The sequence below is a fragment of the Glycine soja genome, chromosome 11, assembly GCF_004193775.1.
Source record: "Glycine soja cultivar W05 chromosome 11, ASM419377v2, whole genome shotgun sequence".
NCBI classification, from domain to species: Eukaryota; Viridiplantae; Streptophyta; class Magnoliopsida; order Fabales; family Fabaceae; genus Glycine; species Glycine soja.
Genome location: NC_041012.1, coordinates 48387573 through 48411968, shown reverse-complemented (window position 1 = coordinate 48411968; position 24396 = coordinate 48387573). Strand labels below are relative to the sequence as shown.

Here is a 24396-nt window from a genome sequence, read left to right as displayed (position 1 = left end):
GCTGCTAGGTTTGACCACCCAACTCACCATTGAAAATTTTCAAGCATCTAGACTAGTAAAAACAAGGAAAATTAAACACACACCAAGCACATATATATAAATAAACATCTATAACTTTATAACACATTCATAAAAAAAAAATGTCTTCTAGTACTCTATCGCCAACGCATACACAACAATACTTATTATATTAATCATCTTTTGGAACTATATATTTAATAGAGCCGATTTCTCTTACCAAATTAAGAAATCAAATCATTTTCTATCTTCTAACATCTCTATATCAGAAAAACCACACCCGCATTTCTTATGCTGTATGAATCTGATATAATGACAGAAATTGAAACTCCTCAATTTTTTCTTTGTCCTATTTCGCTTCAGATCATGAAGGACCCTGTGACAACCGTTACAGGGATAACATACGACAGAGAAAGCATCGAACAATGGTTGCTAAAAGCGAAAGATTGCACGTGTCCAATCACAAAGCAACGATTGCCACGAAGCACAGAGTTCTTAACCCCAAACCACACGCTTCGGAGGCTAATCCAAGCGTGGTGCTCAGCAAACGAAGCCAATGGCGTAGACCAAATTCCAACCCCAAAATCCCCTCTTAGCATCGCCAACGTTGAGAAACTCGTGAAGGATCTCGAAGTATCTTCCCGTTTTCAAAGGGCATTGGAGAAGTTGCACGATCTTGCAATAGAGAACGGGAGGAACAGAAGGTGCATGGCTTCTGCGGGTGTAGCAGAAGCTATGGTGCACGTGATCACAAAGAGTTTTATCCAAGGTAACAAAACGACCTCGTGCGTTGAAGAGGCTCTGAAAATTCTTGGTTTGCTTTGGAGTAGTGCTAATAATATGGTCGACAACGACAACATGAAGCGCATGGTGGGTGAGAACTTTGACTTTCTCAACTCTTTGACTTGGGTTTTGCAGCTTCAAACCAAGAACAACGTTAAGGTAATAAACGAAGCAATGCCAATATTGAAATTGACAATTGAAGCCAAAGATTCAACCCCTTTAGGGAACTTGAAGCTTGAATTCTTTAAAGTTGTTGTGAGTGTGATGAAAAATAGAGAACTCACTCAGCAAGCTGTTAAATCTGCATTGCACGTGCTTATAGAAACCTGTCCTTTGGGGAGAAACAGAATGAAGATAGTTGAAGCAGGTGCAGTGGTGGAACTCATTGAACTTGCACTTGAAAAACCAGAAAAGAATATGACAGAACTCATATTTATTCTCTTGGCTCATCTTTGTTCTTGTGCTGATGGGAGAGAACAGTTTCTGCAACATGCTGCAGGCATTGCTGTGGTTTCAAAGAGGATCCTTAGGGTTTCACCAACCACTGATGATCGAGCTCTTCATATATTTTCCTTGGTTTCGAAGTTCTCGGCCTCCAATGAGGTCGTGCAAGAGATGCTGAGGGTTGGTGCTGTGTCAAAGCTTTGCATGGTGTTGCAAGCAGATTGTGCTTCCTATTTGAAGGAAAAAGCAAGAGGGGTACTTAGGTTGCACTCAAAAACATGGAACAATTCTCCATGTATTCAAGTGTATTTGTTAACCAGATTCCATAGGTGATTGATACTAATAGAAGCTCCAATTCTATTTTTTGTTCTAAAAGAAATTCCTGGGTTCTTTTTTCACCCTTCATTTTTTCAGCCTTTATTACAATCTATTGTCTGTATCAAATCAAAGTGTACAATTTGGAGAAAGAATTAATTAAACTTTTCTTTGCCTGTATGTATGGAGAAATTATTATATACTTGAGACTGCTGTCATGATTCTAACTGATCATACGTAATGAATGTTATTAATTTTTTATAATTAAATTTTAAAAAAATTACAATATATGTTAAATATTGGTTGCAAAACAAATATTTCTCCTGCGTGTGTCGTGTACTATAGTTGGCTTTGATGTAACATGAGCCCGCACTTGATTGAGTATCAGACTATCAGCAGCCGACATCTATGACAAAAATGGCGGTGGCTAGAGATTAACTTCGCAGCATGAATTGTTTGAAAGCCAAAAGCGAAATCTTACTTTAATATTGAGCAATGCACTGAAATTTTTCACGTGCTTTACTTAACTTCTTATTTTCTAGTGGTTCTTCTGGGTGTAAATTTGTTATGTCCTTCTCCTGTAATTCTTTCCGATCAGCATTAAGAGCATGCACGGGGGTTAAAAAATGGGTTAAATCCAATAGGCTAAGGCAAATGGCCGGATGTGTATGTTAGATTCTGAAAATGAAGTTTGATTTTAACTTAAGCTAGATTGACCAAACTCAAAAATTGATTTATACTAGATCTTTGGGCTAAACAAATAGTATATGTATATATTAAATATCAATGCACTGAGTATGTTTCAGGGGTCTAACCCATTTGTATTGAATTTTGTCAAGTAATTATAAATATATTAAATATCAAATATATATATATATATATATATATATATATATATAATATAACAAATTATTGATGTATGTAGATGCGAAGTAATAATTTAAAATAAAAAGTGAGCTGATAGTCCAAGCCCGGCCCTTTAACCTACAACCATTAATTAGTACAAAAAGAATTAAGATATATTTTATTTACATTTTAAATCGGTTGTGCACGATGCAAAATCAGTTGATATAAAAAGTTGTTACTTTCTGAAAAGTAGTGTAAAAAGTGTCTTTTACAATCATTTTTATAGTGTGTTTGAATTATATTTAGTTTTCTTATAATTAATTATAATTTCACGTTAAAGCCAAAGTAGTAAACAATTATTTTTAATTGATTTTAATAGTCATCCAAACGCACTATCGAAAAGTCTCGCTTCTGTATCGGTAACTGTTTGTTACTTTAAATTTACCCGCATAAAGTATAAGATGTGAAATTAAATGTGCCGATAAAGAAAAATAATAAGTGTGAATGAAACATATAAAATATAATTAATATATATATATATATATGCAAGTGTTTATATATTATTTCTTATCAAAAATTTCTTTTTGTTATTTGTAAAATTTAATTAAAAATAATGAAAATAACTATAACTTTTTTTAAAAAATTGAAGGATTAAGAAAACAAGTCAAGAAAAATATAAGCGAGAGAAACACAAAGTTAATAAAAGAAAATAAATAAAACAATAAATTGATTTTCTTTAAGGTCACTTAACGGAATAAAACAATAAGTTGTATAAGAAAAATGGTCGAAAGAAGATTCATTCATTTGAGAGTAAAACATCATAACTAGACACGCAATAGATATCTGAATCAAATTTAATTGCTCCTTTATTCTCGATCGAGGGCCATTCTCAGCCTCATACTTTATAGACAGATTCATAGTCTCAAGGCCAAAATAAGTTTACAAATTATACAACTAATCCAGTTGAATCTTTCTATAGTTGACTTAGCAAGTCTTATCTGTCATCCGTGGTGCGTAGTACGTTCATCTGCAGTTGGTATTGCATTTGCAGCAAACATTAAGAACCACTATATATTAATTAATTCCTCCTATGCCTAAGTTAAATATCCATTATTTTATATATTATCATTGGAAGCTTCATTCAATATTTTTTCACATAGCTTCTATTTTTTTTCTTGAAAATAAAATAAAAAGGGTTCTTCGGCTAATTATTTATTTAGGCCTATATTTTCTTAATTCATTTTTCAAGTCTATGTATGCATGATACCTCTTACCATGGATCAGAATTTTAATAGTCAATCCACGTATTGCAAACAAATTGTTGTTTTGTTTTATGTATAGAGTGTTTGAAAAATCGTTGAAATTAAAATAATCACATTAAAGAAATCTGAAAGTTATAATTATTAACTTTTGAAAATAACATTAGAGATGTGAAAAATTAATTATATTTAAAACGCGGAATCAAACACACTAGTAGTTTCCTAAAAAAAATCATGGTAGTAGTATAATAGTTTGACATTAAATTAATGATCCAAATATATATTGAAGATGAGTATGACATGTTATTTCATAAAATAAATCTATAGAATAATTTTAATATTTTTATTTTTATCCTATCATTTATTTTATTTTATATTTTTTTTCTCTTTGTATCTGTCTGTTTTATCTATAAAAAAGGTTACATATAAATATTTTTGCTTGAATTTTCAGAAGCCAAAAGCTTGCCACATTTACAAAATGACTAGCATACAGCTATGTAATAATATTCTACTTTAAGGAAATGTCTCGACTCTCACGTATCAATTATTCTCACTACCAGTCAAGTTTACAATAAATGGTGATATCCCTTTCTATACTTTTCGACCCCATAAAATGGAATTGTATATTGTACCATTACCTTTTCCTAGTCAAAGTTAACGTTTGATTGCAGCAGATGATGAGTCGTCCCATCTTAAATTTTTTCTGATTGCATTGTCATTCTTACTAAAGACTTAAACATATGCATCCTATTTTAAAGTGATTGGGCGGAGGGAGGAGACTGGAGAGAGAAAATAAAGAAAAAAACTATAAGCATGATATGTGGTGGAAAAAAATAGAAAGAGACTAAGAGAAAAATAAGATAAAAATGAGTTGTAAGAGAGTGAAATCTATAAATATTTCATTACTTCTTACAAAACCATATTTAAGAAATTGTAATTTTTTATTATTATATCAGTCCTTATATTTTTTTATTTTTCTATTCTCCCTTTTTCAACACCTATCTACCACAAATTTGGAGTGAAACATTTTCCTTATGAAACTATTATTACAGTTGAGTTTTTCTATGGATATATAACTATAAGTAATGTTTGATTCAGTTTTTTTTTATGTCTCTTTATTTTGAAAACAAAAGTTAGATAAAACATGTTTTTAAAAAAAATTCTTGAAACATTTGTTATGACGCGTAAATACTTTTTAAAATTCTTTTATATATATAAAATTCTTTTATATATAACGAGACGGCACTAACCTTGAATGGGTCAATGTTTCGACCCAAATGTGCAACACTTAACCAATGCAAATAACTTGGGGCCTAATAATCTACCAATCAAGCTATGGGCTTTAATCAAATCTTATATCTTACAATATGGACTTTCGGCCATCTCAAACAAATAACAATAGAAAAAATGAAGGGATTTTCTAGGCGCACCCAGCATTTTTGCTAGGACACCCAGAAAAATAGTAAAAGAACGAAAATGCTCTTCACTTTTTCATGGATCGCTGATCCATATGAGACAATCCGTATGAGCATATGGAGATCTGTATGCCTCATACGGATCAATGATTCATATGAGTTTTTTTTTATGAATTGTTAATCTGTAGGTTCATACGGATTGTCAATCCGTATTGGGCCTAAGGATTCTCAATCCGTACGTGATCTATAGGATTTTATTTTTATTTTTTTTCAAATATATTTTATAATTTAATTTATAATTAATGGTCCAAGTAGGGATCAAACTTGTGCCTCGTGCATTATTTTTATCTATTTAACATTATCCTAATGTTCTTATGTTGAGAAATTACTCAAACTAAGATCCCTCTAGCGAATGAGTCTAACTCTCTTTAAACTTCATCCTTGATTTCTCAACAAACTTAGCCTAAAAGAGTTGCATTAAGTCTACAACATAATATGAACTAGATCTCTGCACTCCATTCCTAGACATACAGATTTCTAGCTTGCTTTATCAAGTTCTAAGGCTTTAAAGCATTTCCCAATGCTAAAAATCCTAACTATACATACAAATGGGTGATCAAGCCACAAGCATGTAAAAATAAGCATAGATAGAAGCAATGAACACATAAAAATAACATTAAATAGATAGTGAAAGAATATTACATCAAGGGTTCAGCAGAACTTCCCAACCAAGAGGCTTAACCTTCCATTACAAGAAATATGCTCTCAATACATGGAAGGAATAGAGTTTAGTGAAAGAAAATGACAAAGAATGATTGAGGATGTCTCCTTCACCCTCTAAAACCTTAACTTCACTCCTCTAACCTAAGCTCTCTTAGCAACTCCATTTATGTCGCTTCAGCTTCTCCTTGTGCTCTTTTTTTCGACTCTCTTTAAGTTTACGCCAACTTCAGTGTTTTAAAGGTTTCCTAGACATTTCAGCTTCTAAAGGCTCGCTAAGCGAGAGTAAGTGAATTTTGGCTTAGCAAGCTGGGCGCGAGAAGAAACAATATACTCGCTGGGCAAGCTGGCGACGTGTTGGGCGAGCACATCTCTGACTAATCCTCTTCTAGGGTTTCCCAACCCGCTAAGCGAGCTGTATGCCTTGCTTAGCGGATGTCACTCGCTAAGCGGATCTGTCTCGCTTAGCGAGACATCAGCTAATTGAACATTTTCTTCTTTTGGCCTGAAACTGAAGTGGTTTCAACATTAATTCACAAAATGAGAGTATCTAATATATAAAATCACACTAAACATGAAAATATGTATAATTCCTACAAAAAAGAACCATAAATTGGAGGTAAGATGCTAATTTTGTGCAAATATTCAATACAAAACTAAGTCGTGAATAGCAACTAACAGTTGCTTAGGTTAGAAAGCGCTACTTCCAGCAATGGAAGATAAGCCAAAGAAAGATGCTACAAGGGTGATGGAAAACCACTTATAAGTCTGAACGGGTTTAGCCCAGAACATAGAGAATACTCTCACAATACATAAGTATTTGTCTAAAAATTCAAGTCTCCTCATTCCATTGTAATTTCATGTACGTATAGGCAAACAACCTTTAATTATTATAAATGCACCATTAACTACAATTATGAAGGCAAGGCTTTAATTTCTAGTGGTGTACATGAAAAGACATTAGTCACTAAAATAAATAAAAGGAAAAAAAAGAGATACAACTTTATTTAATTCTAAAAAGAAGAAAGTCAGCAACAACACCCTTCCTCTAGCTTATGGGTCTTTAATAATAATCATGCATTGAAATAATTTTGGTTCAATGTCCTTCACCGCAAGTACAACTTCTAGAATTATTGCTACCACTTGTTGTAGGGTCTCCTTTGTCTTTTTGGCTCTAGCTTTGGTTATAGGTCCTCCTAGTCCTTGTGTTGGTCCTTGAGCTTCAATGTCCTTATCAGATGTGAATGCCACTTTCTCAACAAGTGGCTTCATGTTGAGAGGATGAGAGTCTTACATCATCTTCGTACTTGTCAGGTGGAAAGTTTGTATATGGGGCCACACCTTTTGCACCACTAACTCAGCCACAAAAACATTCTCTTGTGCCACTGATGACTGCGGCTATGACAAGGTGAATGCAATGGAAAGGGAGTGTTGTCATTGGCCACATTGGTGAAGATCAATTTAGAAATGGACAATGTGCTTTGTATCAAGTCAGCTTGGAGAACGTATTCAATGTGCTGGTGATGGTGGTTTTCATTGGCGTTCGTGACAACAACTGCAATGGGAACCACCATCATTGACACATTGAATCCATCCCCCGAGCTGACTTGATACAAAACATGTTTGTTTATGTTGTCTAGATTGATGTTCACCAATGAGATAACCAACGACCAAAACTATTTTCCCCTGAATTCCAACTAGTCAAAGTTGTAATCATTGTTGAGACAAGATAATTTTTTTGTGTGTGAATGAGTTAGTTATGGAGAGAATGTGACCCCATATACAACCATTCCACCTAGAAAGGTACTGAGATGACATAAGACTTTTCTCCTTTCAACATGAAGCCACTTGTTGAGAGAGTGATATTCGTGTTACTATTTTAGTTTCTGCATTGCACAAGATAATTTTTTTATATATAATTATAATAAATAATTATTTTTAAATGTATAAATTATATATTTAGATTTAGATAAATAATTTAAATATGATTACAATTATATTTAATTTAAAATGAATGGACTGTTAATAAAATTATATGTACATGCATGTGCATGTACCTACTCGTATGTGTGCACATGCATGCATAAAGATAGATGAATGGTGATTTGAGATGATCAAGAGATATCTTTTATCTTATAAAAAATATAAACGTTCATCCACCCCATTTTGGGGTGAAGGGAGGAGAGAGATAGAGAGAAAAAGAAAAGGTATAGGCATAAAATTATAAATATAATATATAATGTCATGGAAAAGGTAGAGAGATAAGAAGAAAAATGTGGTTTTATTGATTTGGATGGTTCTAGCTTAGACCTTTTGGAAACCAAATTACATCGGTAATGAGTGGGATAATTACACAGACACTTCGACACTTATGAGTAATATCCTATGTAAAAAAAAGTGTTATCTTACATAATGATAAAAGGTATTAAACATGTATGTTTGATAGTGACTTTGGTATGTAATATATTTATGTGTAAATGTTAGATTTGAGCCAAAGCCCAAGGCTTCTTTAGGTTATTGTACATTATTATACATTGTTTTAGTGTGTATTATAATTATAATTTATAATAATGTTGGTATTAATGTTTGTTTTGTCAAGCATCTTTAATTGTGTTGGAACTTGTAAGATATCAAATGAATTGTGCATAAACTTAGTCCAAAGCATTATCATTTCAAAAATTAAATAGAATATTACATGTCCAGTTTGTACAATTTTTATAGATATAAATTTGTTCAAAATAGTATTTTACTTTAACATAATATGTGATTTTAATTTTATTACTTAATTATTATAATAATTAATTATATTTCAACAATTATAAGAAATGAGTGTAAAAGTAAAATATTATGGCTATTACACATATTATGTATAGGATAAGTTTGGGGTGGGCAATTACACAAGTCTAACTCCCCCAATTTGAACTCTTTACACACTTTATGTTGTTAAGATAAATGGAATATGAAATTTATATTTAGCAGCAAGTGCAATAAAACCTAATGTACTTGTAGTTAATTATTAGTACTACAGTTTAGATTAGTATAATGTTCAACAAAAATTGATCTAAGAAAAAATTTTCGCTCTTGATTATTAAGATTCATTTGTATAATTCAAAAATCTCTAACACCATACACTTTCATTGCATGTACACAAAAAGAACTTACTAATTATGAAAGAATTAGATCATGGATAGGAAGATAACAAAGGTACAGGAATACATGGAGAATTCTTCCAAACCACAGAATGCAATTGGAGTATTTCCTTTGCCCTCTCCTTAGTCTTTAAACTGCAATTCACTTGAAGCACCAAGCACAACTTGGACACTGCCCCAACCTGCAACATTTCATGAAGCACTCTAGCATTGGCGGAATACCTACAAATAGAGGCTAAAATTCTAACCCCTCTGTCACTTGCCACATGAGAGACCCTTAGAATTTTCTTGGACACAATGGCCACTCCTGCACCATGGTTCAACAACTCTGCACGCCCTTCTGCACACCCACAAAGCTGATCCAAAGCTATCAAAATGAGTTCACACGTTCTTCTTTCCGAGGCACCAAGAAGTAACTCAACGAGGACCAAAACAGCACCACCCTCAACCCCTTTGATCCTGTTTCTTCCCCACGGAAAGAGCTCCACAATGAGCTTCAATGCAGCCTTTGAAGCCTGCTGCGAAATCTGATCGCGCAGAACGCGCATGATTTCCACGAACAGTGCAGTTTTGACACTGATCAATTGGATTGGATCAGCTACCTCAAATGCTGATCTAAGCAGCATTGTAGCAAAGGCTCTAGATTGGTAGTTTCCAAGTCTTAAAACATGAAACAATGACTCAATAAAATGAAATTCCTCGTTGTTAATCAGAGCTTTAATCCGAGCCTCGGAAAGATTGAGGTGGAACAAGACTTCAATAGCTGCTTCACTGAGAACAGTTGAGTCTTCTTGTGTGTTGTTGTTCTTCATTGTTGAGACCAAGAATTCTATTACTCCTGCAGACTCTAAACATGTTTTGTTCCTTTGGCCTTCAAAGGCAATGGATCGAAGCCTTGTGAGGCACTTGAGTTGCTTCTCAGGGAACCTTTTTGCTTCTGTGAGGAGTTTCACAATCTGAGTTCTGTCTATTGGTGACTTTGGAGTTGGAATGCGTTCAACTCCTAGAGAGGCGTTGAGGGTGCACCAAGATTGGATCAACCTCCGTAGAGTGTGGTTTGGGGTGAGATCATGGTTTAATAGACACTGCTTAGTAACGGGGCATGTGTTGTTCTTGCATGAAAATAACCATCTCTCTATGTTCTCTCTATCATAAGTGATTCCTGTGCAAACCGTGACAGGGTCCCTCATGAGTTGGAGGGAAATGGGGCAGAGGAAATGAGCAGGGATTTCAATTTCATCCATGTTTGAAAGGATGAAATCTCCTAAGTTATGAAAAGAAAAGTTGGATTTGATGATCTTTTGGTTGTCACAAGAAGGATGAGATGGGTATTGGCTAGAAATGGGAAGAGTGTAGAGAGTTGAAAGGGGATAACAATTAAGTCGTCAAATTTGTGAATTGTTGAGAAGTAGCTCCCTCTAGTTGTGGCACATTTAGTTGTTTCATGAAATTTGTGGTAGAGAAGATACGAATTTTAATACAAGTTGTTATAAACGATAAAGTCAACACACGGAAATTGAGAGAGATGGGGGAGGGTGAATTAATAAGGGCCTTTTCCAAGGTTTCGGAAGGAGAAAAAAAAATAATAATAGTGACTTCTATTAGCTTCGATATGTGGGTGAAATATAAATGAGGAATTAGACTAGATAATTGTAAGGTGTTGAGGGAGTTAACGTCGGTGTAGGCAGTAGCAAATTGAAAATAAAGCCTGATACGGAGGCTTTTGACTTGCACTTAAACAAATAAAGTATACGGAGATGCCCATTATTTTTGTATTTGATCTCTGTGGAGTCCTTAATGCTGGCATGGTTGTTGCCGACAAGTTCTGATGAGGCTCATGCATTTTGCCATGATTGGATGCTTTCTCACGCTTTTCTCGGCTCAGTCCATTAATGCTTTCTTTGATTGTTTCCTCAGAAACGTGTTGGGAGCTGGGATTCTGGGAATTGCTTAGTTTGATTAACTAAGGCTATTATTGTTAGTAGTACACTTTTCTAATTTCTTATTTCGTCCACCCTCATTTACTGTTACGTTATCCATGTCCTAAATTTCTCAAACTCATGCTCTCTTGCTAGTAGAATTAGGTTGATGCAATGCAAGTACAACACCCCTCCCAAAAAATAAGACAATCGAGTCCGGATATATGTGTTCACAACAAACGTAAACTAGGGTCATGTTCACAAGTGTTCCTAAGAATGATGATTACGGAATTAACAAATATATTTTTAGTAAAAACCACAACGAGACTATATTAGAAATGATGTATTGGTAATATTTTTTTAAAAAAATATTTAGACTTTCTTAACTAATGCCTAGAGGACGTTTGTTAATATTTTTCTTTCAACAATCACAACTTGGAAAATCTTGTAGCTAAGGTAAAGGCCTTTTTCTCTTCAAGAAAATATTATTTCCTTATATAATTTGCACTGTATCAATTGAAATTTTAAAATGTCAATTATTAGGTACATAATTGATTCACAAGACATCAAATATGAATTTGTTTAAAGAATTGTAATTCTTTGTACAAAGGGCAAAAAAATTATTATTCATATTCTATTAAGGGAGCATTTGAAAGGTTAAAGTAACTTATTCAAACTTATGAAATAGTTTGACTCTAATAAGGTTTTTGTTTTATTTATTTCAATGAGTTTACTAAATTAAATTATTTTTAACTTATTCTGATAATTTTCGTAATTAAATATATGATATAAATTCGTATGTGGTAAAAAATTATTAAACAAACGCTTAATTAGTCTGTTTACTCAAGCGCATGTATCAAGGAAATGTTCTTCTTTTTGTAGTTTTCAAATAAGGTTCCTTTTGCTATTTGTAGGCCCTAGTCACTATCTTCTGGTCTCATTAAATCGACGGCACTGAATGGCTCCAAACATAGTCAAAGACAAGCATCCATACAAGACAGAAAAAAGTTATATATAAAAGTGCCCACACTTTGTACTTTTGCATATACAACATGTACAACTAAGATTTGAATTTGGGCATTCATTTTCCTAACGCAAGGAGATATGATAATGCACCGAACATATACACGCAGAAAAAGAGTATTTCGAGCAAAAATGAATACGTAAATACTGGAATCACGCAGTCATGAATAAAAACAATGAGAAACTACACATTATTATTTTCTACTTGGAACGGTGATAGGCAGGGAAATATGCCAATTCCTGCATAGGACTATTAAGACCCCAACATATTTTATGTAAGTTGTCCCTTGCATTGATAGTATTGTATGAACTTTTTATTACATTTCGACAAAAAAAAATTTTTTCTTACACAATATCCCATCATCTTTTCGAAAAAGGTAAAGATTAAAGAAACAAAAGTATTGCTTTAGTTATTTTCGTAAAAATAAGTTTATATAAATATAAGTCAATTTTGAAGATCTGATCTAGAAATCCATGTGCTACAAAATTATGATTATCCTCATTCACATGGCATTGGAAACTTCGAGCCAGTGTTGGACTAATAATACCATTTCAAAGATGATTACCAGTTTCACACAGTTACGAATATAAATTTACGACAAAAATAATAAATAATTAAATAAAAAAAAAGTTGGCTTAAATGAATCTAAAGCATTTATTTAAATGCGTTTTCACACTGCTGTCACTTTTTGTTTTTTGACAGACACACTACTGTCATTTATTTTTACTATTATTACGTTAAAAAAACTGAACTATGATAACATTTAACATAACCATTTCAATGGTATAAAAGTGCATAATTGATTATATATAAAAATCATATCCACAGAAAATCAAAATTGAACTGGATTAAAGCTAAAATCGTAAATGTAACTACTACTGGAAATCGGCTCAACCTAGGTGAAAGCAATGAATAGAGACGGCAGTGTGCCGCAAAAGTAACTTAGAAAATGGATAGCCGTCATCTTATTATAAAGCCACTCTTTTTTTAGTTCTATGTACTTTGTGTTTAGGTGATTTTAATTGATAGGTACGTTGAATAGTGTGGAAATTGAAACTGAACGGTCAAATAGAGCAGCGATTTAGCAAAGGTGTGGATATGACCTAACGATAAATTATATATTCCATTGCTGAATTTGCTGTGAGCTGTGTACCTCGTGATCGTAATGACCAGAATTTCATTCTTTTATTATTTTATTGCAAGCTAACAAATTAATAGACGCAATAACACTGTCACAACTCGGAATCCGCAGGTGCAGAGACCAGGGAATGGATATGAACCAGAAGGTTCATGATTTGCGGTATACGGATTCATATATTGAAAAGTTATACTTGATTATTTATTTTATTTTTTGTACTGAGGGGGCCAAAAAGGCCCACTTGCTTATTTGTTTGATTCATGCTCAGAGGTCACTAATTAATACATCCAACCGACCTAAGTTTGCAAAGTTCCAAGTTATGGGTGCAAAAATGTTAACTACACATTGAAAAATTGTTAAAATTGCTATATTTTGACAAAATCCAACATCAATATTTAGAAGATACTAAGAGTTACACGAATTAGTAGAAGTTGCATAATCCCACATTGAATTAGTAGTATAACATCCAATAAAGAGTATAATATATCAAGATTCTTTTAATAAGAGGGAAGAAAGAAATAAGTCAACAAAAAAAGATAGGCAACTCAACGAACAAAGTGTTCTCTAAATTGTGTTGTACATACCTTTTTCATTAATTAAATAAGGTTAATAATGTAAATATAAAAGTTGGAAACAAATTATAAAAGTTAATAGCAGTGTATAAGAAAATTAGTTGAAGAATTAGCACATATTAGTAAAAAGCCAAACAAGATAGGGTTAGGTCCACCCTGTGACAATTATATTTTCACTTTTCTAAGCACGATAAAAGACTTTCTTCCCTACATTGGTTAATTAGAAGAAAAGGCTTGGTTAAGTGGTAGAACTTTCAAAGTTATGTAAAAAGATTACAAGGTTGTTGGATTCTGGGTCTCCTTTGATGTTCAAGTTGAAAAGGAAGAGAGAAGGCTTTGAAAAGTTCATAGCGAGTTCAGTGAAATGGGGACCAAATGGATGTGATTTCGTTTTTTGATATAATTCAATTTGTAGAATCAATCTAGGTTAGGAAGCTTACCTTAGTCAGTTTGGTTTGGAGTCAAACTGGCCTTTAAGTGCCTTAGATGGCCTTGCACGTCTACTAGGATTGTCTGGAACTGAAAATTATGGTTCACACGGCTTTTACAGCCCACCATGATACCATATCACGGTGAAAGTGAAATTGGTTCCATTTGGTTGAAATCTAAGACATATGATTGCCATGTAACTAGATTGCTTCAATTTTGGTTAGACTGTAACTAGGCTTTCCTTAGGTTATTATGGTTCAATTTCTAAACACAAAAATGGTCAAAACTAAGTTTCCTAGGTTAATTAGTCTTGTTGTAATCAAATCAAGCTAGTTCCATTTCAATTGGTTTAGTTGGTTAAGGATGATCCATGGTTAGTTTCCATAAACCACGGATGCTTACTATTTTTTACTTTAGTGAGAAAAATATTCTCCAAATGCCTAGCTGTGATTCTTCCATCAATTATGGGAAAATGTTGTTACATGAATGATTAAGGCGCTAAATCGGTAAATCCTAACTTAAGTTGGATTGGATTTTAGATTTGTCTTCCTAATCTTAGTTTAGTGTAATCTAATGGTAGATATCATGATCCTATTTGAATAAGGGGTAAAATATGATTTATCATAAGATAATATATTATATAGGATCGATGTCACACTAAACCATCATTCTGAACTTTTTAAAATAGTATAGGACTTTCAAATTCAAAATTATTGCACTTAATTTTAACATATCACTAAGCATAAAATAACTAAATTTAACACTTTCCATATAGTTTTTAGTTTGATTAAGACTGATGTACAATGATAAACATTTTATGATATGGATTTTGAAATTTAACTATATTTAAGAAGGCAGAAGAAAATGACGCAATTTGATGCTAATAGAAGGTGAGCCCTCAAGAAATTGCTTCACTGCTTCATGTTAAATTTTGGAACCCAAATTGATTTATGGTTTTTCAGTCCATGCAATGGAAAGGTTTATATTATATTATATTTTATTCTTTTCATGAGATAGATATGTTTAAAGAGGTTATGAGACTGGTGTGCATTAGGCTGTTGCAAAAGTTTTTCTAATCAGGATTAAACATGAATTATTACACTTAGCTTCCTATGATCTAAATTTACATTGTCTTCTCTCCTTCCATAATTAAGGGTTTATTTTATTGAGAGCTCAAACTACCTTTTTGCAAGGGTGTCATCCGAAAATACTTGGGCATAAAGAGAAAAGACTTACAGGGAGGAAATGTGTGATTATCCTGCTGAAGGGCCATTAGTACAACCTCTGTTGATTTTATCAAATGCTCAGCCTCAAAATCCTCCCTCTTTAGGTTTTTTTCTACAGACAGAGTCATGTGAAAGCAGAAAGCTAATGAAACCAGCAACTAATAAATGATGAAAGCTGAAAAACAGCACTTCTGTTAGTATCATACTTGGGCATCAGTTATACATGGTACATCCTTGTATACTGCTGTTAGAACATCGCACATTTCCAATCTCTTGATTAAAAGTATTTTTCCGTAAACTGTATACTTGTCATTGCCGCTATTTCTATACTATTGCTTTTAGTCTCAGCTACTCCAGGAATTTTTTTGTCTGTTGGGTTTATTGTCTTGCTAACATAATTTTTTGAAAGGAATCAGAAATAAATTTTTAATTAGAGCCATGCTGACAGTTTGAACAGCACTAGAACCAGCTTTACTCAAAATACCCTTAGCTTTCATTGTTTTCCTTACAATTTCAACGTCATCCCACTTTTCTGCTAAAGCATAAACATTGGACAGAGCTATGTAGTCCTCGCTCTTTGGAGACTCTGCAGAACTCCACTCTTCTAACTGGAGAAGAAACTTCCCCACCTTCTCTCCCATCACAACATCCCCGTGAATCTTGCATGCACCCAGCAAACTCCTCCATATTACAGCATCAGGATTAATTGGCATCCGCATGATAAAATCATAGGCTTCTTCTAAATTTCCAGCACGGCCAAGAAGGTCAACAATGCAACCATAATGTTTTATCTGAGGCATCATGCCAAATGTTCTCTTCATTTCATGGAATAATATTAGGCCTTCTTCAACAAGCCCACCATGACAACAAGCTGACAAGAAGCTAGTAAAAGTTGCTTCATTTGGCTTCACACCATAAGCTCCCATTTTATATAAAACCTCCAAGGCTTGTTTTCCTTTCCCGTGGATGGCTAGGCTAGTAGTCATTGCCGTCCAAGTCAAGATATTCTTCTGGTTCATTCGCCAGAAAACAGACAAGGCACTATCAAGACATCCACATTTTGAGTACATATCAACAAGCCCAGTGCCTATAAACACATCATCTTCAGGAGTACACACTGTCTTTTCTGCAAAACCATGTATGCATGCACCAGTTTCCAGCATACCAATTTGAGAAACTGCTGAAAGCACAGAAACTATAGTTGTACCCGTTGGTTTAATTACACTTACATCAACCAGCATGTCAATAAACAAAGACAACGCATTGAGAGCATATTTCTTGTTTCCTTCTTTTTGGGAAGAATAACCTGTTATCATAGCATTCCAGGTAACAGTGCTTCTTCTCGGCATTTCATCAAACACTCTTCGGGCTGAGATAATGTCTTTGTTGCTCGCATAAAAGTATATTTTGGTAGTCGGAACCAAAATATTTGACTCAACCCCATGTTTTACAATCCTAGCATGTAGTTGTCTACCAACCCATAACGTTGAAGCTGAAGGAGAGCGAGCACAGGCTCCAAGAACAAAATTGTAAGTGTACTCGTCAAAACACATGAGTCCCCTAGAAAACTCATTTTGGAAAATAAGAATAGAATCATTGGGTTGCACACATCTTATCAAAGTATTGAAGAGAAACAAATCTGGCTTGTCAAAGTACTGGAACACCAAATGTGCATTACTGGCAATGTGTTGATCTGGTGAGCCACAATAACGCTCAATTAACTTGGCCCAGAAGGTGGGAGATTTCAGGCCATTAGTGATTAATTGGGCATGAATTTGCTTTATATTGTAGGACAATTTGGGCAAAGAATACAAGAAAGAAATACATCTGAATCTTGGAAGGCAGTTCAGCATGAGGTATATTACGACTCATAAAAGAATATTAAAAATCTCAGCTCAAGAGATAGATTTTGATGTTTGACAGTTCTATGTCTTCAACAAATTTCACCTTCATTTGACAACTTACAATGAACTTATCCTGAAGTTTTATGAGCAGATCACAAATGGCAGAAGATGAAGATTTAGAGCCGTACATATCTGTTGGGGTAGCAACATCCCCATACCCAAGCACTCTGGTGTGTCTATCCAATTCTGATCAAAAGACTTCTACATGGATTTCATCCTCATTCATCCAAGAAGATCCTTAATAAGTTGAGGGTTGAGTCAATTCTAAATTGAAAACAAATTAATGACAAGTAAGAATGTACACAATTCCCAAAATCAGATGTTACTTGTTAGTACCATATACAATTCAGATTCACTAAAGTAATTCTTTTTTTTTCCCATTAAAAATTAATAAATGTTGAACACCCCCAACTCTTGCTTTTTCCCAATCAAAGAACAAGCCAGAGTAAAAAATAAAATAAAATCCAATAAGCAATTTCCATCATTCAAGTGAAGCAGTGCACATTTACTCTGGCTTTTTCCCAGCCTTTTTTGGGCAATGCACTTAATTGCTTGAAAATTAATGCTAAAAACTAATTCTAATGCTACCTTTACATTGCTTTTTCAATTCCTCCAGCATCACTATCAATACAAAAAAGCATTGAGCAAACTTATACGCAGCTAATAGAAGATAACGCATTCCTCACATGAGAACAGAGACAGCATTTAGATATATGTCTACATTCCCCCTCAATCAAAATCCTGATTCTAATTTTGCTAAATTATCATCTATGACTCATTACCAACAGTTCATCACAAAACTAAAGAAAACCGAAAAGAAAGTGATGCTTTCAAATCCTGATAATAACACATCGAATTGAGCATATTAAAAATATGAAACGCAGTAACTGAACTATACATATTAATATAGGTGTTAAGTAATAGTAACAGCTTGCAAACGATTGAAGAAAGAGAGAGAAAATTACCTCCGTCAGGTATATCGAGTGGCAGTTCGCGAGTTGCCGAAAGGAATTGCAGTGGTGGTGCTAAGTGGTGACTACTGGTGAAGAATTCTTGACCCTGATTTTCTAAGATTGGAGAATAACTAATGAGCCATTGTGCACGGGCGTCCTTTTGTCATGGACTTATGGTCCAAATTCTTCCCATTTTCTAAAATCTAAATTGTATATTCTAATTTATATATATAAAACACTTATTTATTATAAATTTTAAATTCAATTGATTTATTTGATCCTTTATATTATTTATTTGGTTCAATTTAATCTTTTATCTTTTAAAAGTTTATTTTGACTTTTTATTTTTTTTAAATAGGTTCAAAATAGTCATTCCGTCCATGAAAAATTAAAGTTAAAAATTACAAATATTGACGACTAAAAACCACTAAAGATGTGTTTATCAATTTTCCTTTCTCTTTTCTCTTCTTCTACCTACACAGTCCAAAATCTTCCCTCAAATTCCTAATCCCAAAACACTAACTCCTTAGTATTAGTACTATACCTCCACGTGGTGGGGTAGCAAAAACGGTGATCTACGAAGGGGTCCAAGAAGAAATAGTCGAAGTCACCCGTCATTATAACACGGGAGAGCACCAACACACTCCGCGTCTACATCCTTAAAGTTGGCAACAACTACAATGTCTTTGAAATCATTGCTAGCTACGTGTGTTATCACTAACGAGGGATTTGTATCCTCAACACCAATGAAATGGTCACAAATGTGAGCCTGCAGAAGCTAACATCGGCAAGCTCGGTGGTCACACTTCACGGCAGGTTCAAGATATTGTCCCTACCAAGGTTGTTCTTCCTTCGCTAGCACTGTCAGTGGCGACAAGTCACAGCATATAATTTCATGATCACCACCACCACTGACCCTTTCCTCCTCAACCTCAAATTCTCTAATATGTTATTGTTTTATTGTTTGAGGTTTATTTGTTAGGTTTAATAATTTGATTTTGGGTTTTGGGGGCTTTGAATGCATGAATCAAATTTTGGGATTTTTTTAACTTTTTATTTTGAACTATCAATTTTTTGTGAATTTGTTAAAGGATATACATGCACACCTATTATTATAGTTTATAGGTAATTTCAAATGCTAGACTTGAGTTCTTGTAGTTGTCATTAAGTTTGATGTGTTTTGGAAATGAGAAATAATTTGATTTTGAATTTGCTATACATGACATGTGATGGATCATAAAGCCTGAGATTTAAGAGGAACAAGAAATAATATTAGGATCTTGGGTTTGCAAAGGAGAAGGAAGATGAAGAGCAAAAAATTTACATTTTTATGATAACTTTTAATCGTCAATATCTTTATTTCATTAATAATATTAATTTTAGATAAGTGGAAGGACCATTTTGAATCAATTTAGAAAGATGAAGGATCCAAGTGAAAAAATAAAGGATGAACAAAAAAAATAAGATTAATGACAAAATAGATCATTTGATCTAAATTTTAATTATATAATAATTAAATTTTATTTTGTGTAATATGTGTACTAAAATACTGGATAAAGATAATTTATCAGAATAATTTTCTATTTTAAGTGATACTATTTTTAAATACTTATTTTTTTTGTTCACATACATTTTTACATTTTTTTTTAAGAAAACATATTGACCCAAGGGACTAACCTATCTCGTCTCATCGGTATCTTATTAGGTTGTCCGGTTAGGTGGGCTCGGCAAGTTGGCCCGTTGAGTTCAATTTGTTTTTACACCTCTAATTAGATTCAAAGTTTATCCAATATTGAGTAAGGCCAACTAACTATTTATTTTCATTTGATCGAGAGGCAACAATTAATACCTTTTTTGCTCTTTGCACTGCTTGCCTTCTTTTATATTTTGTTTCACAAAAATATCCTTCACGAAATCTAGTTTTTGTTATATATTTATGTTCTTATGAATTAAGAAAATTAGTTTCCATAATGTATTAGAGCATAACTATATTACAAAGACTAATTTCCATAACATTCACACAAAAAATATATAGGTGCGAAGGTAATAAAGGAGATGGATATTTGGTAAAGAAAAATGTTAACACTTTTTTTTCTTAATACACTCTTTGCCATTAATTGAATTTTATTGCAAAAGCACAAAAAAAATCGTTGGTCTCACTTCATATTTAATGAGTTTTACTCATAATTTTATAATTCCTAATAAAATTTAGCAACAAATAAATAGTGTATTGCTAAATGCTAATGCTCCTCTGTTGAAAATATATAAAATAATATCAAAAGTAGAGGTGTGAAGAACAAAAAGGAAGTATAATGCTCCCAAGACTTCACTGGAACCAACCAAAATGGATCCATGTCAAGCTGAGCCCGAGTTAATAGCAGTCTTTCCATGTACCATTTAAAAGGAACTATAATGCTTCTTGCTCTTTGCGAATGGCGATTGCATGCAATCGATGGTCTTGTCTTGGTTTAGCTTTAGCCAATTTCTCGCAACATCCTCATTATGTCTTGAGTTATGCTATAACCGAGTAAATGATCCCGTCATATTAAGGACAGTAAGGAATATCTAACATTCAACAGACATACACATTGTGAAAGACAAAAACAGCACCAGACAAAGTGAAGTGATGTCTAATCCTAACTAGCCAATAAGGGAAGAGAATTCACTCCCGGCTCTAGGGATGAATCCTTTCACGCAAATTTTTCATATGATAACACGTAGAAAAATTGTATTTATTAGTTTATAAATTTTAGAAAGTAGAATTCAATCAAAATTTATGAGTTTACTACTCATGTTTTATTGATATAGAAGTTTTTACATTGTGAATTAAAAATTAAAAAAATCACCAATTCATCAAATTTACAGAATAAATTACCTTTACATTATTATCAATACATGTACTATTAATTTAAAATTTATTAGAATTGATAGAAAAAAAAATAGAAACAATTTTCACATGATAATATCAGGTAAAAATTTGATATGAGAAAATACATTCTCATTTATCCCATAATGAATCCTTTCATGTATCTCATTTGTATGCCAACGGAACATTATTATTGTGTAGGTCATGAACTTTTATGTTTTAAAGTTTTGAGTGGCTCTCCATCGAGAAAAAAAAAAAAACACTATAGTCTATAGCAGCATTAAAAAATTTCTTCCATGAAGCTCATAATTTTATAGGGCCAGCTCTAATTAAGAGGAAATGTATCCGACCACAAATCTGATCGTCCTTATTCTGCTCTTGGTACATTTTTACTCCCACCATAACTTTTGCCATTAATATCCTTTTAGCTCTTGTTCCTTGTCCATTGCCCATTAATGGCACCGTGGTTTCTTCGAATAAATTTTCACGGAGACAAATTTGTAATAGATTCAAGATTTTGTTAGATTTTGCTGTGAACAACTGGTCATATCCACCACCATTTTAGCTAGTAAGATGGTACAACACCATAGTGTGTTGGAATCTGGTACGTCTTAACTGTTATTCGGTGGAAAATCCACGTCGCCTTTAGAGATAAGTACTTTGTTTGAGCCACAAATTTCTTTCTTTTTATTTATTTTCCTTTTCTCCTTAATTAATTTCACGTACAATGCCATGATAGCTAACTGGTGCATATGTTTTTAGTTACTTCCAAAAGGCATAAACAAATAAAAGAAAGGTTTGGTAAGCATTCATTCTTAATGTCGGCCACCTTTTCTGTATAAAATGTTCATATGTAACAAAACAACCGAACGTGGGTGAAATTAGTCAATCTCTATATCCACAAAGTGGATGCAGACTCACGTAAGGTATAGCATCCTTAACTGCATGATAAACTTTTCAATGACATTTATGTATTCTTTCTCTCATAATTAAAGAGATTATTATTGACATGTGATCGAGTACGTAGAGAGGTACAAGGTACACACAAAATAACACAATACAACATAAGTGTCATGCATGACAGGTTCAGCAACCTTTTACAGGAACAAAACTAAGTAACAGTCTCTAGAAACTATAACTTAAAAAAGGACAAGAAAACAAAAAAAACAGCTTAATTAACCCTGTTGCGAACAGAGCGTGTTGTCCGAACATGTACCCGGATCCTCACATGCATGAGGTGTTAGGAATAAATTTGTATACCCGCAATTCAAGTAATCATGTAATCAATTGTAATTTTAATAATAAAATATTATTTTATTTTAATTGTCATATTTCATTATTTGATTAAATAGTCCATTTGATAATGTTTTTGATTAAAATTAAAGACTTATTATTATAATAGAGATTATAATAATGAGAAACAAGTTTGTTCTAATTTTAATCTAAATCGTTCTTGATTATAGGATTATTGTAAATAGGATATCAATAATTCGGATAGATTAATATATATGTGATAGTATTTATTGGATAAATATTAATAAATCTCATTTATTATTTTGCATATATAGATGAGTTACATGTTGATGTGATCATTGAACTGACTCAATTGAAATTTTCTAATGATTAAAATTTATTATAAACTGTCAATATAAAATTCTCAAGAAGCGGTATAATAGCTTTCTTTGACCTGAAATTGTCATAGTAATTAACAGGTTATTTGTTGTATTTTGATTCCGAACAGCTAATGCTTTAGAGCACTTGTTGAATGGATATTGGATATGATTAAATACCTTTTGAATTGATGATTAATCAAGAAGGAATTCATCAACTCTTGATAATGAGTTTGAGCTCTATGAATAAAATTATATCCTGACCAGAAAAATTAAATGAAAGAAGAAAATAAGTTTCTTAAGTCATTATGAGTTAACTCAAAAGGGTTTGACAGTAATATCATACTCTAGAGTTAACCCAAAGTTGTAAAGACGGGAGAAATTATTACACTATTCTTCTAATGATTCTTGAAAGTAAAATGTTACTTTATGCTATCTGGAAGTTAAAGAGTGTTGCTAGACACTTACCTTGCTTAGTATATTAATTTAATTAATATATTACCGGTTTAGTATTGAACCTACGTGGTCGCACACAAATGAGTGTTCTAATATATGTTAAAGAAATTATTTTAATATTTGATGATTAATTAAACTAGAGAATTTAATATGACCAAATGATTAATTGATTTCAAAAGGTGGAATATTATATTTTTGCTAGCACTGAAAATATAAATAATATGAAAGATTTTGTGAAAAAAGAGAAACAAACATGTATGATTTTGTATTTGGAATTTGGGTTGAAAAGGCGGCTATATACAAGTTTGACTTGATCAATTATTATTTCAATTTTAATTTCTAAATGGTTAGCAATAAAAAGTAACAAGAAATAATATAGTTAAAAAAAGGATACTATCAATAATGATTTTGATTTGATCAGAAATTTGGTATCTTTAGCGTACTATAAATAGAGCCTTGGGCTGCACATTGAAAGATCCAAAAAAAATATCACTTCTCTATTCTTATTTTTCCACCTGTCAAAGTTGTTGACGAATAGATGTCAGTCTCGGTGTGGATACACGTAGAACCTTCATACTATTGAAGAATTTTTATGCTTTAAGAGCCCATCAACATGTACATTTTTAATATGTCATCTGTTTATAATATATTTAAATATAAAATAGATCTTTTTATTCTGCAATGTGTGTTTTTTGAACACCTGTAATCCTACATGAGGTTACAAAATGACGTCGTCTTGCCCCTTTCTTCTTTCTCCTATTTGTCCTCGATGACCTTCTCCTTCGCCAACATCTTCTCCCGTAGCCTGTGTTGTCAGGATTGCAAGTAAAATTGTGAACTCTCATGATTTCACGATCTTGCTTCTTGCTTTCAAGCTCAGTTGTGAGGAAAATCGTGAAGCGATGGGATTGAAGATTGAAGTTAGACTATATTAAAATTTTGAAATTGGATGTTTTTTTTTCCAATCTTGCTAGTTAGGTTTTTTTGGCTCGGGTTGCAGATCCGGTTTGCCCCCAAGTTTGTTTAACCTATTTTTTGGTTGTCATAAATTAATATTTTATACTTCTCCCCCATTTTCAGACCTAGATGAACACTGCCCAGCTTTTCTCTTTCCCCCTCTTCAATTCTCTCATACTCTCTTTTTGGTCTCTCTCAGTCTTGACTTGACCCTCTCTTTGCTACAATTGTTTGCTATTGTGTCTGTGGTGTGCGTTCAGTCTATCAAGCTTTGATACCCAACCCTCTCTCTAGCTTGTTGTGAGTTTGACTCAAGTGCTTTGGTTTGCACTCTTGTTTTGCTTATTGTGAGTGAGAGTGAGATTTGCTATGTTTTGCCTTCTTTTGTTTCCT

At 33.0% G+C, this 24396-nt stretch overlaps 3 protein-coding genes across 4 annotated transcripts; 1 reads left to right on the top strand and 2 right to left on the bottom strand.

Moving 5' to 3' along the window:
- The first annotated feature begins 207 nt into the window (after positions 1-207).
- On the top strand, positions 208-1760 carry LOC114375180 (E3 ubiquitin-protein ligase PUB23-like). The gene has a single exon (XM_028332940.1). The coding sequence runs from the start codon at positions 310-312 to the stop codon at positions 1576-1578; it is 1269 nt and encodes a 422-aa protein (XP_028188741.1). The 5' UTR covers positions 208-309; the 3' UTR covers positions 1579-1760.
- Positions 1761-8862: 7102 nt separating this feature from the next.
- Positions 8863-10550, bottom strand: LOC114375233 (E3 ubiquitin-protein ligase PUB23-like). The gene has a single exon (XM_028333005.1). It carries the CDS (start codon positions 10191-10193, stop codon positions 8982-8984), a length of 1212 nt encoding a protein of 403 aa, XP_028188806.1. The 5' UTR covers positions 10194-10550; the 3' UTR covers positions 8863-8981.
- Positions 10551-15421: 4871 nt separating this feature from the next.
- Positions 15422-18269, bottom strand: LOC114374400 (pentatricopeptide repeat-containing protein At3g18970-like). 2 transcript variants are annotated; one of them, XM_028332043.1, is made up of 2 exons: positions 18127-18269; positions 15422-17425 (listed from the first exon to the last, which is right to left on the bottom strand). In XM_028332043.1, the coding sequence occupies exon 2, from the start codon at positions 17108-17110 to the stop codon at positions 15647-15649; it is 1464 nt and encodes a 487-aa protein (XP_028187844.1). In that variant the 5' UTR covers positions 17111-17425; positions 18127-18269; the 3' UTR covers positions 15422-15646. The 2 variants fall into 2 exon arrangements, with proteins under 2 accessions (XP_028187844.1, XP_028187845.1); XM_028332044.1 differs by having other exon boundaries at positions 15422-17398.
- Between the last annotated feature and the right edge of the window lie 6127 nt (positions 18270-24396).

Bases quoted from the DNA above. Each gene is read 5' to 3' on its own strand.
- LOC114375233 (XM_028333005.1), bottom strand. From the start codon at position 10,193: ATGGATGAAATTGAAATCCCTGCTCATTTCCTCTGCCCCATTTCCCTC.
- LOC114375180 (XM_028332940.1), top strand. From the start codon at position 310: ATGCTGTATGAATCTGATATAATGACAGAAATTGAAACTCCTCAATTT.
- LOC114374400 (XM_028332043.1), bottom strand. From the start codon at position 17,110: ATGCTGAACTGCCTTCCAAGATTCAGATGTATTTCTTTCTTGTATTCT.